The sequence below is a fragment of the Artibeus jamaicensis genome, unplaced genomic scaffold (genome assembly GCF_021234435.1).
Source record: "Artibeus jamaicensis isolate MK-2021 breed Jamaican fruit bat unplaced genomic scaffold, CSHL_Jam_final contig_718, whole genome shotgun sequence".
Classification (NCBI taxonomy): Eukaryota; Metazoa; Chordata; class Mammalia; order Chiroptera; family Phyllostomidae; genus Artibeus; species Artibeus jamaicensis.
Genome location: NW_026521936.1, coordinates 471021 through 492047, shown reverse-complemented (window position 1 = coordinate 492047; position 21027 = coordinate 471021). Strand labels below are relative to the sequence as shown.

The window sequence follows — 21027 nt, the reverse complement described above, 5'->3', positions numbered from 1 at the left end:
CACAAAGCCAACAACCAAACCCAGTCTTCCTGACATGACTGTCCATGCTAATCCCCACTGCTAGATAACTTTTCCAAAGGATATGCAGATTGTTTTTGGGAAAAAAAACAGTAATATTTTTTACCAAACCAATGTCAATACATTTCAGCTCATAATTAGCATAAAACTAATTTTCCTCAATGACTACAGACCATTAGGTCACGGTGATCTTTATTTTTGGAGTTCTAGGATGGAACACCCCTTCCTAGTACAGGAGTATTTATTTCACACACTTATGATCAGTTTTGGCAACAGAGAAATCTTGCCCCAGGTAGTAAAGAGACCTGTGAACTCTGTCATGGAGAAGACATCTTGTACCTGAAACTCATGGATGGTAGAGAAAGACATACAGACCACATAAAACATGAATACATACAGACCACATAGAACACTCACATGCAGTATTTTGATTTTTCTTTGCTTCATGAAGCCATCCTAACCAAATTTACCATTTTGCGTTGACTAAAATAGATTACATCCACTTTTAGTTCATATAATCCGTAGATAACTACCCAACAACAAAATGAAGCAAAACAGGAAGAGATAACAATCTTCCAAAATCTTTGAAAGACCGAATATACTTCAAAATGGCAAATTTGGGGGGGGAGTCTCATCCCCACCCTCTATCCTAACCTATGCTGGGCATTTTTTTTTATGCAGCAATTTCCATGTTTTTTATTCTAGACAACTTGGCAGGTAGTCAAGCTCATTCCGTGAGTGAGGTTTCCTTCATGCCTATTTTTAACAGAATGGGTAAAACATAGATTATTCACTAATTAAAGATATTAAGTGCCTTTTGTCTCTATTTCCAACCAGTGCGGATTTAATTTCCCTCATATTTTCTTTTGAAACTTCCTGTTCACAGAATGTCGTATGGAGGACATTCCAAAGGCCCTCCCTGCCTCCCATCGCAGTGAGGTCCAAACGCAGCTGCTGTCGGGAACAGCATGGTTCTGCTCCGGGAACAGCCCTCCCTCCTCTGCTCTTGCTACTTCCTCCTCCTCCTCTGTGTCCCAGCTAACACGTCCTCATGGGGATGACGTGCTTAACTGCCCACTGATGAACTTGACTTTGGGTGGGCTGAGAGGATTCAATACCTTTTCATTTAAATTCGATCCTGCCTAATAAATAAGGGGGAGCTTCAACGTAACATACTGAGATCAGATGTGAGAAAGGAGTGGAGATAACTTTGAAATCAGCGTCAGGAAGTGATAAGTAGAATACTGGACTTGCGGAAGCGTGCCATTAAACGGCAGATTTCTGCCTACTAAAATGTGATGAGATATATGCATTCGGTGGAAATGCAGAAGGAGTACAATGAATAAAATAAGAAGAACTAATGTTAGCTCCAGGCCTAGGGCAGTCACGTCACCCATGTGTGCTGATCTGCAATGCATTTCTGGGGTTGTGCCTTGTTCCCTAGGTCTCAGGACAAGTCCAGGGGGCCAGGGGGTCTTCCCTTGGTGCATCCGCCCTTGGACAGTTCAACATGCAGAAACAAGCACAATGGGAGATCCTCTGAATTCTATAATTACAGTGTTAGTCATATATACACAGAGGGACCACAGCTCCGAAAGCCTTCTACAAATACGCCCTATAATGCCAATTTTGTAGACAATACAATGTCATTTTTATGTAAAAGAACCTGAAAACTCTTTCAGAACATAGAGAAATTATTCTAATTTTACTGCCTGTAGTCTAAACAGGTACGGTTAACATCACATTTTACGTACCAAAATTTATATTTTGGGGGGTTATATGATCTTTATAAATCTAAAATGCCTCAGATCATTATACACAATAATTATATAATATTAAACATTGTTTTCATAATAGGAAGGCCCCTCATATTGGAGTAATATTCTCCTAACATACTTTGGGCAAAGAACGGATAATAAATTGAAATTCAATATGCTGTTTTTCACATTAAGCAGTAGGTATAAACTACCCTTTAAAATAACTTTAATAGCCCTATTACTTTTGAATGACAACCCTTTAAAATATTTATTTGTTTCATTTCTGTTTGTTAATTCATACTGACATAAATTTTCAGGCAGTATTTTCATAATATGATGGTTACTAGTTACAAAAAATATATTGTAACTAATGTATTAAAATTACATTACTTCTAAATACAATGCTTTTAGCTAGGAAAATAAAACTAAGAAATCTGTACTTGTTGCTACAACCTTTCTATATGCACAATTTATATACTTAACTAACAGATTTCAATTCAATTGTATTGATTTAACACTACTTAGGTACCTAGAGACATTATAGCTAATTTGAAGGTTACAACTAAGTATAAATCTCAGTTATTTCTCTTAATGACTATATTCATCTTTGAGGTATTATCCATCTACAAAAATGGTGAGTAAATATTAAAATTGTATTTGACAAGACTTTATCATATATGCCTTTAAATATTCTGTGGCTATGGTTAATGCAGAAATATTAAGCTTTTAATACCTTAAAAGCGCAAATACAATTAATGGCTAGAAGTTACCAGGAGGTACATTTCATGTCAGGATAAGGGAGAACTTGATAAAAGTAAGAACTGTATAAAAATGAAACTGGTGAGCTTTAAATTTTTTGAGCACCATTATGCTTTATTCCAACAGAGAGGTAATTCACTAATTGTATGTATGAATTCAGTGCGGCTAATACAGTGCCTAGCATGATAAGAGAGGCTAGTCCTTTGGTATAGCCATGTCTTTACGTCTATTAATCCAAGAACAAAATGTAGGCATTGCCTGTACAAACTGCGGGCTAAAAAAGGGGTGTCGTGTATTACAGCAGGCAGAGCCAGGGCAGGCAATGGGATGGATACAATGTTTAAAACAGCCTGTGCTGAACCAGCAGGCTTTGAAAAGGTCAAGAGTTTACAGGGTGGAAGATACTTTAAGGTTGGGATGCAGACTGTGCAAAGCCCCAAATGTAGAGATGACGGGAGTTCATTTAAAAGGTAAGCAAACAGCCTATGTGACTATTTTTGTATTGATCAAAGGATATTTCTGTTATATTAGAAATAAGTAAAACTCCTCGACACTCCCTACCAACTTTGATAATATCAACTAACACGCTAGGTGATTATACACTAAGTCTATATAATTATCAAGTTTCTCTACAACTACCTCTACCATTTACAAGAGTTTCTGACACCTGAAGCACTCTATTTAAAGCACCTGTTAGATACAATGATTACTTTGTAGACATCTGTCTTTAATTTGCATGAGGAGAATAAGTGTTTCATTAAATCAACATGCTTCGAAAAGGTCGGGCATGCTTGGCTCTTAAGGAATCTGACCAACCATGTGGCTTAAGTGAAGTTCAGAAAAAGCTGCAAAATAGAGCTAGGTGAGAAACGTTGAGAGAAGTTTAAGAACTTTCCCAGCTTGGTCTCATTATTTCCCTTGAAATGACAGATGAGTATCCTGCATAAACTATCACAAAAAGTTATCTGTTTTCTCCGTTAAAATATATATCGATTTCTTGCCATCCTTCTACGGTCAACAATTTGGCATAATTCATAACATCATGTAATTGCAGGTGATTTACCTGATCTGTCATTATTTTATTCCTTGTAACTTCAGAGAGCAAAGAAATGGTTGAGTGTCTTCTCTGTATTTTTCCCTGTGATTCCACCAACTGGCCAGCAGGAGGTGATGGTACCTCCCATCTGCTCCGAAGTCTGAGTTTTTCCCCCATCAGCACAGACAAAAGAGAAAAAAATCCCAGAAGGAGAGAACAGAACGTAAGGAGGCATCAGAGAGACATGATGGAGACAGAGAGTTGCCCTGGAGAAAATGCAAGCATGTCGGTGTGGGTAGGTTACATGAGGTGCCAAGGCTGGACTAGGGAGAAATGACACCGTTCTGGATACGGACTGGACTGTCCGCAGGACCAGTTTAAAATAGCTCTTAGTTGTATCTGACAAAGCATTTTAATATTTTAACATTCAATGTTTTACATAGCTTTAAATAAATGTTCCCACCAAATGACTGTTACATGTATGCTAACAGGACCCAAAAGACAGAATTATATTGTAAGGTCATTTTATTCTGAAAAGGAGGAGCGTAAATGGTATCATATATATTCTTACTTAATACTATTATCATTAAAATAAGGTGTAGTTCTCTGTGTCAAATATACATTTTGCCTGTCTCCAAATCTAGTTTTTAAAGTCATCAGAAGATATAATGATTTGATTTAAAAATAAGTAAACAACGAAGAAACATTATAACGTTCTTTTCCCCCTGTAAGTCTAGACAAGAATCAATTAACGCTGAATGTCCAACTTTTGGGCACCTCTGGGCCACACTGGAAGATGAAGAGTTCTCTTGGGCCTCACACTAAATACACAAAGACTAACGAAAACTGATGAGCAAAAAAAAAGACTTTAGGTCAATTTACGATTTTGTGTTGGGCCCAAATTCATAGCCATCCTGGGTGGCATACGCCCCACCCCCACTGGGGTGTGGGGTAGACACCCCTGGAAGACTGCCTAGGAGCGAGTTGAAACTCAGTTCAGAGAAGTGGAAATTTAGTGACATAGGATTTATTTTATACTCAGCTGGGAGATCGTGGTGAAGGACAAAGGCTTCAGGAACAGCACATGCTAAGGGCCTGGGCAACTTCTCTCCCTGAGTTTTCCCGTCTGTAAGCCCGGGGCGAGGATGTAAGAAATAAATGAGTTAACACATCTAAAAAAGCAGGGCCTGTCCTGGAGTCCACACTCAACAAATATTAGCTACTCACATCAATTAGCGAAAACCTTTTTAAAGTATAATGACATCTATTTCTGCACAGCTCTGGGAACTGGTATGTATTATTTGCTGCTCGAAATGTAAGTCATTATACATTTGTGGAACTCAGTGAGGGAACATTCACAGAAGAAAAAGCTAAAATACTCTTTTAAATATTCTTTTCACATGAGAACATTTAATATTAACCAAGTGATTTAAATAACAATGAGGGTATTTTATCACTAACAAAATGTTAGCTGGAAATTTTCTGGTATTACACAAGGGGAGGGCAAAAGTAGGTTTATAGTCGTGAGTTCAGGAAACACAGAGCTGACTCTTGTATTATTATTAACTATTGAACTATTTTCCATATTTAAACATGTTCTATATAAAACATGAGCAAAAGTAAACTTTTATCCCAAAGGGCAAAGCTGATGAGATTATATGCGGTTACGTAGTGTATTGTGTTGGTAAGTTTTTGATACTGTGGCTATGTTCAGAGGCACCGAGAAAAAAAAAGGGCCACGGTTCATTAGCAACACCTGCCTTCATGGTGGCAACAGACTTACAGGTACGTGCTACCCGCACGTAGGAAACAAAATAACCAGATCACGTGTTTTCAGGCTGGCTGACATTAAACACAGGTACCTAGTGGCATTCATCCGAAACCCAATGTTTACATGTGATTTCCCAGACATACTATGTTTGGTTGCATCAAAAATGCTTCAAATGCTTTATACAAATCCATAAATTCTGAGTTACAGTTTGATAGCAATTAAGTCATTTAACCCAACACAGGCCAATGTTAACGTGTAGTTAGTAAATTTTCAACAAATAAAACCCCTAAAATATGCTAATATTTTGCCACGTAACATAATTTAGGTTGAAATGTTTCATAGAGTTCTTCGATTCATATATTTTGACCAATATTTGGTAAAGATATGTACAGAGTATGTAAAGGTGAATACATATAAGTTTAATAATTTGATTTCCATTAACAGGTAACTGCAGAATAAAATGAGTTACAGAGTGAAGTAATTTAATGAACATGCTTTATGTCCGGTTCAAAATAACTAAGTCCATATGACTTAAAATCGTCCACAGGTACCTTTTAAGAGAACATTCTTAGAGGTAGATACATTGTTTTCTTTGGCAAATCCCAGTATCTCACTGCCTAATAAGCCATTTTAGTAATTCAGCATTGTATGTATTCATTTTCTCCACATACTCCTTTGGAATAACCCTATAGTCCAGTAACAGGATGACATCATAATAGTAGTAAAAAACGAGGAGTCAGTTGGAAAGTATTCTTGTTACATACTTTTTCCACATGCTATCAAATGCAGAGACATGGGCTGAATTTGGTTACACGTTACATAACTCGATTCCAATGTGGTTGCACCGCACATCACAGACTCAGAGAACCTGAGTGTGTACAGGTTGCCTCTGCTGGGCCCTTCTGTCCGACTCACCTTCCCAAAAGGCAGAGACCTGAGCTCAAGACACATGAAGCAGAGGGGGAAACGCCCTGGTGGAGGGAAGGAGAGGCTTGGGGCTATTTTTCCTGGCAAAAGTATTCTCAGGACTAATTTTACATCCTCTCTAAACATGAAAATATTACAGAATATATCACTGTGTCTGTTTGTGAGCGTATTTCTAACAAACTTAAGTCATAAGGAAAATGTAGAATATGGCCCTGGGGAGTGCTTCTGTATTTCTTTACCATTTTTACAGTGTACCAAAAATATATCTTCGGCAAGCAAACTCAGAGTCAACGAATACATCTTTATTTCCAGATTTCCTACTATCGGGGGAGGCTTAAAAATCTGGAGTGTCATAAAAAAAATCAGCTCCTTCAAGCTGTTGTTATGAATAGTCTACCCCTGAAATGAACTAAGAATTTAACAAGCTCTTTCTCAACATTTACAGTTGAGGAAATTACCAACGTTGTTTTCAAAGAGCACATGACTCATTTTTTTTTGAAGAATAATTGACTCAAAACAGATATCTAGAAGGATGGAGAACATGAAGTAACTTCCAACTCAAAGCATGTCAAATTCACATGAGACTCAAACAGACAGGAATCGAATGTGTTAGCCTTTAAAGTCTGTAATGAAGACGTGTTTAAATTGGTCATGTTATTAAACATCGATAAAGCAATTATGTTCTAAGTGTTTCTCTAAAATAAACCCTATCACTGACAGGGCCATGCAGAAATATGAATAAATGAATGAATGAATGAGAGGATTTACAGGTGATAACTAATTTCAATTTCCCGACTAAACATCAGAGTAAAAAAAAAACAGCTTGTACAATGCTTGTTTTTAAAACATGCTAAAATGTTCCCATGTCCGTTTAGTTCAGCAGTAACTAAGCGTACTGTTGGCAATTTTAGTATCTCTGGGATTTACAGGGTATAATAACTAGCCCTCTCTTCTCTACCTGAGTTCTAGACTACAAAAGAAGTCACCAGTGGAGAACAAATATGACCCCTTACATAATAATCACTGATACAGAGGAATGCGGATTAAATAGACAGCAACAATTGGAGGCATTACCTTGAATGCTGAAATTAATCAGACTTTCTAGCCAGAGCCAGGCTGTCTGGAAGATTCCGAGAACTATCCCATAAACTCTTTCAGAGACATAGCCTACTGTTAGGTATCTTTCTGCAGGATCTACAGTTCACAGGAGATGGAAGGACCCGACGTTCTGGCGGATCACTGTTGAGAAGTGGTCTCTTTTGCATTTCTCAGTTGAAAAGTTAAAGGCTGCATGAAGATCATTCCATCCCTACACTTACGGGTTCAAATGGCACAATCAGACACGTCATTTCCTCCAGAGGCCAACCATCAAACGATTATAGAAATATACATTATGTCTCTAGTAATTACTTAAAATACGCATTTCTCTAGAGACACTGAAAGCATTCAATGTCAACTATTTAAATGTTAATATAGTGTTCGCTATTTCTAATCTCTACAACATGGCAGTTTTAATGTTGAAATTATTATGTACTCTGTTGTTGAACTTCACAAGTTACAATACATGACGAAGCACATCTCTAATTGATTAAATTTGGCACATTTTTGAAATTACATGTTTTATGTCTTCAACCTATTAACATCAATCACTGAGCAGACAACATGAAAAAGTTGGTTCTCCATATGTTCGCAATTTTTAAGAAAATCACACACTAGATGAATTAAGAATTTCTGAGCCCAAAAAATAAAAAAAAAAGAAAGAATTTCTGAGCCTAGAATCTCTCTTTACTCTGAACAGCATTTACGGCAAATTACTGTCTATTTCAAAAAGAGAAGAGAGACAAGGGGGAGACTCCAGCAAATTCCTTTTATGTTCAATCATAAAAAGGATACATCACACAAGAAGACTTACTAGTTCTCCCTTTAAAGACTTATTAAGATGTTCTCTGGAAGAACCCACTAATTAAAACAAGGGATTTCAAGTCTCAGAGAAGTTACGGAACTTCAAACACCCTGCCAATCAAAATAGAAAACATAAACTGGAAATGTGATTTTCTACAATGTGATGTGCACCAGACAACTTTGATGTTACTTGTCATCTGAAGATGATATATTAATCTTTTAAAATGGTATTAAGGTTAATAAAAACCTATTTTGAATTTGTGAAATATTTTTTACTCAATTTTATCATAGATCGATGTTAAAGGAATAAAATTTGGACTAAGGTTCCTGTTTCCTGAATATTATTATTGAAAATAAAATCAGGATTACATATTTCTCTCTAATAAGTAATAACAATTTCCTCATTATCAGTTTATATTAAGTAAATAACGTACTACCTCTTATCAACCAATGAATTTTGCTGGCCCAATGCACCTTTTAATTTAAATTCATTTTATTAAGACAATATTATTTTGTTAATTTATCACAATTTAAATGCAAATGAAATAATTTACATTCATTTTATTAAGACTATGTTTAAGCTTGATGAAAACCAACAGCATTTTTGGTTTTATATTTATTATATATTTTATATATAAATTAAGTATATTTAAATTAAGTATAAGTAAATTTATATAAATTAAGTATATTTTATACTTAATTCATCTTTTTGAAAGATACCCTTGGTAGCATGGTATGTCAATCAAGGAGAGAGAAAATAGACCAATATATTATTATTTTGATATTGTTTTGTTACTTGAAATAATTGCTCCTGAAAAGATCTATCTATAAACTTGTAGGCAAGTTAGACTCCTTGAAGGCCATGTTACAAAATATATAAATATGTAATATAATCCAATATTAAATAATATATATTATATGCATTTCAAGTATTTTACCTAATATATTTGTGTATATATTAATATAGGTGTTTATATATGCTTGAATAAGTAAAGTCATCTGTTAGAAAGTTGAAATTATACTTTGATGGGTATACAATATAACGTAAAATGACCTTAATCAGAAAGCACTATTTAAGCCAAATTTGAGTACACTTTAAGAATAAATTAAATTCACTGAAGGCTGACTCAAACTCCTCATCATTAAGAACTGCACTGTCAGGTTCTTTCAAATATATTCAAATAAATGCAACTCCCTATGAGAAAATATTCTATGTAAACTTTTCATATACAATCCTAGGCCCTGACATTTGCAACAGGGGAGGTTTACATGCTTGTGAGGCCGTCAGCTCGGCAGAGAAGGAGCAGAGTCCTCTTCACTGTATCTGTCAGGAAACTAGACTCTATTTCCACTTAATCCTAGAGATGAGATTGTTTAAAGTTATTTCAGGCTAGTTGCAAAAAACCACAGTATTAACCACAATACCATTTTATATACATTTCAATAACAGAGAAGAAGAAATAAGGCAGAAGCAAGTATATGTTTGAAATGGTACTGAAAAGAAAAATATATATATATTAACTGTAGCTCCTAAAAATGTCCATCGTATTAAAAAGTTATTCGGGGACAGAAAGATTTAGCAGAGTCATCCTATTTTGAAAAGTGTACCAAATAAAAATGCTACTTTGAGATTTCCACACTACTTTTTGTCTTGGGATGACCTCTCCTGGCTGAGTTGTTCATTATCTCACATTTTTCTCCTTTGAATGTTTTTGGTATTAAGACTATATAGTTATCGTTCTTCTTCAGCCATATATAATACAAATAAAATGTATCATAAAGTATAAAATAGAACATTAAAGCGCTAAACACTTGAAGTCCATTCTAATCATTTAAGTCTATGTCATCCTTACCATTTAATTCATTTCCAGGATTTGGGGAAACTTTGGTTTTGATGAGACAATTTAAATTCGAATGAAGTGAAAAGTTATCTTCATTAGGCCATTAGACATTTTTAGACAATTAACAATAAAAGCTAAATAAATACATTTTCATAACCAAACATAACTGTTAACTATCTTAAAAGTAATAGCCTCTGCTCTTCCCCGTCTCCAATTTCTAAGTTGAAAAAACTAAGAATGTGTTTCTGACATAACAACTTTTCTATTCTTCAACCGTATGAACCCAAGGCGGCGTGCACACTAGGCCTTATGCGGGGCCAATGTCCTGGACTGACCCGCTGTTATTAAAATGCACAGAAAGACGAAATACACCACCCAGGAAAAACCCTGGAGATGAGCGCCTTCCATCAGCGACTGCAATAAACTTCTATTAAAAATTTATTTTCCTAGGAAAGTGGCAGTTAGAATCTACAGCACCAGAAAGGGGGACGGAAACTTCGGCAACATTAATTTCTCGGGCTGCAGTTCGATATTTATGTAAATATTAATGTGCCAAGCATTATAGCTTCACAATTTCTGTGTAAATCTATATACGTTGACATGAAAATCTTAACGCCACGTCACTGTTTAGGTTTAATCTGTTTTTTTTTGGGGGGGGGAACTATAAAATGTTTTGCCAGTTCCTTACAAACTTAGATTGCCATTTAGTAGCTTCCTTATCTTTAATCTCAAGGAAAGCAAAGACAATACTGTGCTTGGGAAAACATCTCATAAACAATACTGGCTCCTCATAGATTATGACGCAGCCCCTCAGCACACCTTAGAAAGTCATTTTCAATACTTATTCCTATTAATAGGTACGCACTGGAATGCGAACATTAATATTAAACATATAGACACAGGCGCATGAGCGCATCCCAGAATCTTGTAAACAGAAAGGGCTACTTCCTGTAAGATGAATTCTGGAAAACACTGAATTTTTTTTCTAAGTGGAAAACACGTACTTTAAGACTTTAACGTCTTCATGATTATTGTTTAACACCTTAGTCATTCTCACAAACAAGTCGGTGCCCATGAACGATATTCTATGATTGCTCCAACCTCAGAAGTGTAACCCTTTCCCAACCAAGAAGCCCACATCCACTGCCTCTACCGATCCCAGTCCGCACTTCCAAAGCAAACGCAGAACAGGGACGAGAACCTTCCAGGTCTTTCTAACCTCATGAAAACATGCTGATTTTTTTTAAGCGAGATAAAACACACGGAGATAAACGTATGGAACAGCATCATTTTTCCTGGACTCCTAAGAAATCTGTCCATTGCACTGAGTGTCCCAGGTCCTAAGCTGCAGTATTGCAAAGGGCCAAAGAATTTAAGCCATTTCACTGAGAATTTTGGATCCCCTGTCTCCATTCCAAGAAGCAAACACTAAAGGGTCATTAACTTGTTGGGGGAGGTCTCGAGACAAGTCCATAGGTGTCCAGACCGCTTAAAATACGCTATTTTCACCCCAAAATACACGCTCATTTAAGTTGAAACCGTATATAAAAATAAGAAACTTATTTCTTCCGTAGTCTTTACTTTTCAGTCACTGACGTATCTGAGCAAAATGCCATGAACTCCCTTTACACGCGCGCGCACACACACGCACATACGCACACCCGAAGTGGAGGAATAACTCCCAAGAAGCTGTCACCTTCACAAATCACTCTAACCGAACAGTTGCCAACCCCTCTATCTCCACGACCAGGCACAACTTTCCAGAAACATCACCAGCGTCAAAACGCTCTGCCCTCGCCCAGGAGCGCGGGGTTTGGAGTTTGCCTGCTGCAGTGGCCGGCTGCGAGTGCGTGACAGCGGAGACGGGCACACAGACCGGGGGGACCGGCACTGCGAAGGCACCTCGGAGTGGGGGCCGACCCGGGTGGCACACCAATGCGGCAGGGACGCGGCGCGAGCCCGCGAGAGGCTACTTACGGGACGCGGAGGGGGCGGTCCAGGCTCTGCAGAGGACGCAGCCGACGAACCACAGCCACAGCGCTGCCCCGCAGCCGGCTGGCCGCGCCGCCGGCATCCTTCGCCTCCCGGCTGGCGGTACTCCGAAAGCTCGCTGCGGAAGGGCGCCGTCCGCCTCTGCCGCGGGTTCTCCCAGGGAGGCGGGCTGTCCTCGGACTCCGGAGCACGCCCAGCCCCTCCCGCTGCCTCCGCCTCTCGGCCCCTCCGCCGCCCCAGGCTCCAGTCCAGCCGGGCTCCGGAGCAGCGGGGAGTCGCGGCTTCCTCCTCCCGCGCGCCGGGCTGGCCTTTGCGCGGCGCGCCCGAGCAGTGCCACGGGGAAGAAATTCACTCGGAGCAAGAAAGGGAGGGGGGCCTGGGAGGGGACAGCTACCCCGCCCTCCGCCTCTGAGGAGGGGTGAAATGACCAAAGGACGCGGAGGCAAATCCGAAGAGTGCAGGGTGCAGGAAAAAATCCCACACACACACAAAAAAAAAACAAAATAAGGGTCGCGCGCCGGGGATGGAGGGGCTGCTGCTGGTGGCACTGCGAGCAAGCGCGCCCCTCGCCACTGGGCAGCGGGACTCCGAGCGGGTGGCAGCCGCCAGTCGGCTCGGCTCACTTGGGGAGACCGGGCCGGGGACGCAGCCGGCGGCGCGGCGCACGCACGGCCTCAGCGCAGCGCGGCGCGGGGCAGCATCTCCCCGCGGAGCGGCGGCGGGTGGAGCGCAGGAGGTGCCGCCGCCAGCAGCGCCAGCAAACCCGGCGGCTGGCGAGGCGGGGAGCCCTCCCTCCTCCCCCCGGCTCCAGTCTCCTCCCCGGCTCCTCCTCCTCCAGCTCTTCGCCCTCCTTAGCGTCCCCCCCCCCCCGCCCCGCACCCTCCCGCTGGCAGAGCCCAACAGCCCAGCCCTCGCCAGCGCACGGGAGCGGGCACCCGCCGCCCGGAGCCCTCGGCCGAGGCGGGGGCCCAGGTAGGAGGCGCGCGCCCCTCCCCGGGCGGGGGGCGGTGCTGAAGTTGGGAATTAGCTGGGCAGTCTGGGCACCCCGCCGAGCCCCGGGAAGCAGAATCCCTTCGCTCCGGCGCCTTCCCTTTGCCTTCTCTCCTCCCCTTCACACAGAGATGGTACAGGCTCCCCGAGCTCCGGCCCCCCGAGATCCACCATCAGGCGTCCGACTGGCAGGTCTGCCGACTGGTCCTCACACCGAGTGACGGAGCGCAGCCTCGAGACCGGGGCAGCGGGGACTGCGGACGCCCTTAATGCAGATGTTTTCGAGATGTAATTAATTCATACTCGTGCGCACGGACACCCCACACGCCGCTGCTGCCAGGAAAACTACACTCAGGTAAACACGCACGAACACAAAAGTGGCGTAAACAAGCAGGCGTACGGATCACCGCTCCGGGGTCTGTAACGCATCACAAGTACCAAGGATCACCAATAGGTAGAGACACCCAGATTTCCTATGCCCGTTTACCTATTTTCCCTAATAAATCTCACGCTCTTCTCCCCAGCTCACACCTGTCTACCCTCCAGCCTCCGTACGGTTTCCTTCCACTCAGGCTGCCTAAAGAACTTGGATTCTTTTCTCTCCGCAGACCCAATCCGTTCCCTGACTTTACTGACACAGGTGGGAATTATTGGCCGCTCAACTATCTAACGCTGTTTAGGGAGCGTGAAGTAGGAGTCACCATGTCTTTTGCAGCATTATGCAATGAATAAGCATTTGTCTCTCAAGATGAATAAAAATTTTTTATAGATGCTTGCGTCCTCCTGGGCGAGACTCTGAGGTGGGCGTTCTGCTTAGGTCTCAGAAAGCGCCCCTGGAAACAGTCCCGTGCGCTCACTGCGTGATTAGCACGGCGGGAATGGACCTGACTCAGCACTCCTTATTAGAGCTGTTTCTTCTGGATTTAAAGGGACGTTTTGTCCTAGAAAGAACTGCAGATTGGGTACAGTCTGGAAAACGAAGAAGCGCAGCTGACTGAGAGGAAACGCCGCATCCTCTTGCTAGAGAACTCGCCTGTTGTGAAGCCTTCCAGTAAAGACAGTCCTGTGGGTTATCACATGCCTCCTTTTTTAAAAAGTAGAATTCCCACAGATTGTCAAAAGTCGATGAACACTTTCAAAAGCACGCGGGTGCTGTCAACTGTTGGGCCTCAGAGAAACCGATGCTGGCGAGGAAATACACTGCGAGAAAGCACAGCTTTTCCAAAGTCAGTCATTTATGTTTGTTTTTAAGCATTGCCGTAACCTCCACGGATGGGGCACTAAAGTTTTTAAACAGAAGACTAAAAAAAGGAAACAGTTGAAAGTGTTACAGTTTCGGTATCACAATGGATGGCATTCAATTGGTATCTCAAGCCCACCTGAAATGCGTTGACCTCTTACCGTCCTAAGCAAAAGGAATTGGGCCAAACTGCCTTTTTGTTTTGTAACAGAACATGACACACCTGAAGGGTTTTTTTTTCCCCTCTCCAAAAAGCATTTTGACCCCTTTGTGACCTCTATTTTGATGAGTAAAACCAGAACAAAACCTGGGTCGACACGTTGATATACAACCCATGAGGTACCACTGCACAAGAGAGCCTGACTCCGTGCTGTTTTCCGTGCCTGGGTTTCAAATGATGCCACGTTCCGGGTACTGTTGATACCTTTGCTTCAGTTTGTGTTCATTGGATGCGGACTTCGGGTTCACAATATACTGAAGGAAATAGGACTTTAATCGTTGGCAGGCTCCCATCTTTCTTAGATTCCAATGCTACCTTCTCCCTATCCAATTCACCATTTCCATCCTTAGATATGAAAGTTCAGAAGCTTCTTTTTTTACTTCAGGGATAACTCGAACTAACAGTGAGAAGGGAGGAACTACTGACTAAACCTGTTTGACCTGGTCAGCCCTCGAGGTCCTGTAAAACTGCTAAGCCAATCAGTGGACTCAGAATAATAGTTCTACCAGGTGTGTGTTAGCTATGGTGAGCCTGGGCTCTCCTGTTCCAGAGCACGAATTCCTTCTATGTGCGTTACGCTGTATCTGCGAAAAAATCAAAGACAGCCTGTGACGACCTGAGATGTGTTTCCTTAGGTGGGTATAAAGTTGGTCAAAGCTTGAGAAGAGACAGGAAGTCCAAGACAGCCATCGGCACACGGAGAAGAAATGAAAACATGGTGGGGAAAAAGGATGGGCAAATTGATTTTTAAGAAGACCTGACATTTGGGAATGAGTGACTGCTTTATTGGCAATATATTCATCGTTCGTTTGCATCTTCAATACTGGTTGGAATTTTCCTGTTATTGAACTGGACATTGTGCTGGGCGGACAATACCTTTGACTTCAGAGTTGGGAGGGGGCGGCAAGTCATTGAGTAAAGAGATCAGAATAAGTTGAAGGCACCACCTTCACACCAGTACCCATTCAAGTAAGTGTCAACTGGGTGATTATTCTAGTATCTTCTCACAGAGTGGAGCAAAAATAGGTTTACAGTTGTTCATGTGGGAGATAATACAATAATTAATAAACAATATAAGAATAAACTGTTTTGCATATTCCCAGCTGTAAACCGAGCTCTGCCCCAGGCTGTATGTTCTTGGAAAATGAATATCATCAAAATAGAAAATATATTCTTCTCATCATTGTCATTTCAGAGGTCTATGAATAATCTGACATATGGCAAATTATCTCAAGAGTCTTCTCCAAAGTTGGGAACTTAAATGATAAAAAGAGTAAACGTATTTTTGGTTTTACTAACACTGTGAAGTGACTACATGTTGGAAGAAGCACTGAATAAATTTAGTAAGCACAGAAACATCAGTTTGTCTCAGGAGAGGTCCTTGGAGTGGAATTTCCTCCTGGAAAATAAGCTGTTCAATGGTGTCCGGAAATCAGTCAAGACCCTTCAAAAATATTTCCAGAACAGCTCTGGCTGGTGTAGCTCAGTGGATTGAGCGCAGGCCTGTGAAGGAAAGGATTGTGGTTCAATTCCCAGTCAGGGCATATGCCTGGGTTGCAGGCCAGGTCCCAGTGGGAGACACATGAGAGGCAACCACACATTGATGTTTCTCTCCCTCTTTCTCCTTCCCTTTCCCTCTCTCTGAAAATAAAGTATTTTCTCTGGAAATATTTCTTTAGAAATGATTCATATCAATACAGTGTAATATGAACGGGAAAGGGTACAGTTAGAAAAAAATTGGTCACCATGCCTGTGTGAAACATCGTTGAAATGAGCAAGCGAGTTTAGAAAAGTTAGAGGGGGTGGCTAAGCCAACTCATACTATTTAAAATATGGACACTGATCTTGTTCTCCATTGCAGTCCTCACTTTCTGGACACTCAGTTTTCTCTCGACTGCAGAGTAACCTGCACACAAATGGACCACGTAACTCAATACTTGCTCATTCAGAATTGCAGTTAAAAAGTACTTGTTACCGCGCTGGCTGGTGTGGCTCAGTGGACTGAGCGTGGGCCTGTGAACCAGAGGATCGCAGTTCAGTTCCCAGTCAGGGCACATGCCTGGGTTGCAGGCCAGTTCCCAGTGAGGGACACACCAGATGCAACCACACATTGATATTTCTCTCCCTCTCTCCTTCCCTTCCCCTCCAAAGATAAATGTGACATTTATTTGTGGCATTTCAGAGCTTTGGCTCTCACAGATCTAACCTACAACTTATGTAGTGGTTATTTAAAAAACATACCCTGTTACTTGACTATCTCAGAGATTAAGGAAAATATTATTTGAAGTTCAATGGCACCAAATAGCATCCCAAACCCAATCCAGGCATTAGATTGAATTAGTAGTCAAGTTAGACCCAAGAATATAATGTAGCAAATGAGTTGTTTCATTTGAGGGGCATCTGGGCCTTTGAAGCACAAAACAAACAAGCAAAAGGACAAAGAGACACTCATCACTCATCATGCACAGGGTAGAGGCTGACCTCACTGCTGGGAAAATAAGATTACTGAGAGTGCTCTTTTCACTCCACCAGAAACCAAAGTTGAATTAGAGCTCTCTGCAACGCACTTCTGTGTGTCCCCAGTTGCCACTGGTGAAGGCATTGAGTGAAGCAGGATTCGAGGTGGTAATTATTCCTGAAACACTTTAGTTTGCATAGTTTCTGCCAAAACATTTACGGCTAGATTCTATAGTTCATGATGTTCCTGATTTCCCATAAGGACGCACAGCCTCATCAGACAGGAAATGGTAAGGCCTCTTTTACTTATGAAGAATAATATGGAACCTGTGGATGTCTTTTATAGCCCCTGCATAAAACCAAGAGCCAGTTCTATTTCGGTTGGATTCATGTAATGGTTTCGAAATGAATTTGAGGCATGGCTTTCACGGCATGCTTCAGTATAAACATGGTTAATCGTTTTTTTAAGGTGTTTTTCACTTGGATATATAAATATTGAAGCTCAATTATACCAATTCTACCAACAATCAGGTATACATGGTATTATAATTGAATGACACTCAAGGTACCTTATGTGATAATATAATAATTAATGATCTCCTGCTCTATTGAACTTTCTGCTCGATTAGCATTTAGCCAGGAATGAGGAGGAGACTGAGAAAATGGTTTTTCCATTTATACCTTGTACAACAATTTTTCTAATATGTTGAGTAGACAGACATAATTGAATCTCTCTTTGATAATGCAGTTCTCATTTTAACTACACACACTGCAACCGAATATATGAGATTGGAATTTTCTGATTCCAGAGTTAGTGTTATCTTTTACATTTCTTTCTGACTTTCCCTTCTTCTTAACTGCCTAAGAGCCCACACAGCGAGTTGAGGCTAAAGTTACTTACCACCCAGAAGGTAATTTTCTACTCTATTAGGAGACCTGATAAAAATGAAGAAAAGGGATGCATATTTGATTTGTAAGACTATGGCTATTGTTCTCATTTTCGGTATTGCCTTTATAAATACACTTTCTATTTAGGAAGTAAAAAGTAATTTCATATACCAGCACTCAAGTACCCCTCGATACATAGCACACTTTTTGTACTTACGTAATCCAAGAATTAAAACCACTATCGTCTCCTTTGAATGCATTTTAAGTGTGACTGTTCATTTGCACAATTTATAACATCTGGAGTTAGTGAGAAAGCGGGTTCACCGTATTGCTTTTGAAATTCACGTGCTGTCAAAGTGTCGTTCACATTCACATTGGGATGAGCAACCAGGAGGATGGGCTTAGGGGACACTGCCCTGTCCCTTCTTCTGCCAGGGTCTGTCACTGACACACCACGAGATGCAGGAAGGGAAGTCCTGGGCTGGCACTGGCTTAAACTCATACTTCGGGGACACTCGGTAAAGTACTCTTGATTGATTAAAACAGAGCTCTTGTTCCAACTCATCAGAGTTGTTAGTCAACATGTGTAAGCAAAACACCCTTAATAAGAATTCTTCTTTAGCGTCTGTTCTCCTTGTCAGTGTTAGCATTCCAAAAAAAAAAAAAAAAAACACTATAGGGCGATTTCACCCTAAGATAATTCACTTCACCCTACAACGATCAACTTAGCTCAGATAGTCAACCTTCATGATGATCCAGGGCCTCCCTAAACAACAGGATGAGCGCATAGAAAATTAAACGGAGCCAGTAACAGGCAACCTGTTGGCTTCACAAGCATGTGTGAAAAGGCCCAAAGCTGTTGAGTGAAATGAGTCTGTAACTGACCCTACCCTCTCTCTCTCCCTGCCTTCTCTCTCTCTCTCGGCCTTCTCTCCCAAGTCATCATCACTGCATCACGCACACAGCACAGCCTGCTTCATCCTCCCCTCCTCACCAACCTTGACATCCGTTGTGAGAATTTGCTTGTAACGTAGGACTCACAGAGAGGTGTGTGACGAACAAGCAGAGGGGTCAGTTGCAAAAAAAGTTTGGGCACCAGGAGGCTAGTCTTGGGAAAAAGGCACTGGCGCTATTTCTACTTGAATTAAGTTTCACCTACACTGTAATTATAACTTAACCATTCACAAAAATCCAAACTTTCACAGGTTGCAAAACTCCTAGCCTAAATATTACTCAGGGGCCCATTTGAAAAGAAGATGGGATTTCATAAAACTAAAGTCGGATTTCAAAACTGAATCAAACTCGACTGCCTTCAGGAGAAGAAATCAGTAATGCAACTGTATCTGCCTTATGCTTTGGGGATGACCTTTTATAATAAGTATTCCATTAGGGTATACACCACTTAGATACAGAATTCCATGTGTAAAGCATTCTCATTAGTTCATTTCTCACATGTGAGTTTCTCAACTGAATTCTCCTCTAATCACTACATTGGAAGAATGTAGTGATTACTACATTCTGGAAATGGGGTACCATACTTTGTAATGATTAAAAAACTAGTTATCTACTTTAGACTAGTCTGGAAAAATATGCAGAGGAAACTTGAAGAACACCCCACCTTATGTGAGTTTAAAGACCGTAGAGCACATGGATCTTATATCCACTGAAAAAAAAGATTGTGTATTTGTTTCTCAAAGCAAAAATGAAGAGAAAAGTCACCCAGACAATTACAGCCGTCCTGGACATTTTGTTTACTTATCACTATTAAAGACTATTCGTGGAATTATTACTTTCCTTCACTGAGCAGGAATTGCTTATAGTGCAAAGAAATGTAAAGAAGATGGAAATATTCCATTTCTCGGTGTAAAATAAGCAACAATAATAAACAAAAAAACCCAAACCAAATAAATAAAAGAGCATCACCTCATGAAACCGTTTGTACAAGGCTAAGTCTTGAAACTTCTATCCCTGAATTCAGACTATTACCTCATATTCCAAGATGGCTGAACCATTAAGTACATAAAACCAATGGACAAAAACTGGGTGAAGGAAAAAGTACTTTATGCCTGGTTACTTTAGATTCCCCAAAGTAGCAAGAGCAATTTTAAACAATTACACATGTATTAAATCCAAATATTACCTCAACATTTATACTATGTAACCACATAATTCTGTAAATATAGAGAGTGTCCAGTTAACGTCAATATAACACTTATGACAACAGTGGAAAGAAAAGGGTTTTGAAGATATTAATAAAGGAATCCCCAAATCATAATTTTGAATAACACAATTATTCTTTAAAGTCTTTAGATACAGAGGCAGAAAAAATGAAAGGTAAGAAGTAATAAAATATATATAATTGATGGAGACCAGGTAAGTAGACACGTGTCTGGCCTGAAGTGAAAGATAGAAATACACGATGTAAAATTTCTGAAGAAGAACGTAAAGACGGGCAAGGGAAGGAGTGTAAGAATAGCGTCTTAGCGCACTTCAAAATCTGGAATGGAATTGGGCAGGAGGAGGAAGGGGAGGTGATGGAGAGAGGGTGGCCAGCGGCTGCGGAGAAAACCAGAAGGTTTTGTATCACGCAATGAAGACAGGGACGTTTTGGAGGTTGAGATATAATGAATTCAATTTATTTTAGCGTAACATTGACCAACCTGTGGTTTATTAACTTCCTTTCCCACCTCTACCTGTATGTGTTTCTACCATTTTTTTTTTTAACTCATGCCCAACATTTCCACGATGTTTCAGAGCTTCATGAAGAAGCTGCTGTTACCAGGACGTTTAGGGTGGTGATTCCCCTCCAGCCCACGCGCACACGCGGGGAGCACAAAAATGAAAAGGTGCTTCTTTGCTCGTTCTGGGCGTGCTGTGAGCGCCTTAGCATGAGTTCCATGGTGGGGGTGCACGCAGGCGGAGGGATTTCCACCCCACACGTAGTTAAGGTAAAAAAAGAAAATCACCCAAGTTCAATCCTGAGTCTGAAAGAGAGTTTCTTTTCACTCCGTTTTCCCCTCTCATGCTCGTCTGGAATGAGAACTGAATTCAAGCCGACTAAGCTGTGTCACGTAGCTGAGTAGCCAGGCGTGGCATCGGTGGTCAGGAGTCCCATTGTCGCGCCTGTGCTGTGTCATATCTGGTTAGGTGTGCAATGAAGCAGGCCTTTGTTATGGATTTCACCTGGCTGCTGGAACAGAAATATGGAAATGAAGTTAACCCGTCTGCA

The 21027-nt window shown here is 40.8% G+C and overlaps 1 protein-coding gene across 1 annotated transcript in view; it reads right to left on the bottom strand.

Annotated features, from left to right (window-relative positions):
- CNTNAP2 (contactin associated protein 2) overlaps window positions 1–12339 on the bottom strand; it is a 1645556-nt gene extending 1633217 nt beyond the window's left edge. The window contains exon 1 of the mRNA XM_053671916.1: window positions 11989–12339. Within this exon, the coding sequence (XP_053527891.1) occupies window positions 11989–12085 (97 nt within the window). The 5' untranslated portion in view covers window positions 12086–12339. The remainder of the gene's footprint in view (window positions 1–11988) is intronic.
- Between the last annotated feature and the right edge of the window lie 8688 nt (window positions 12340–21027).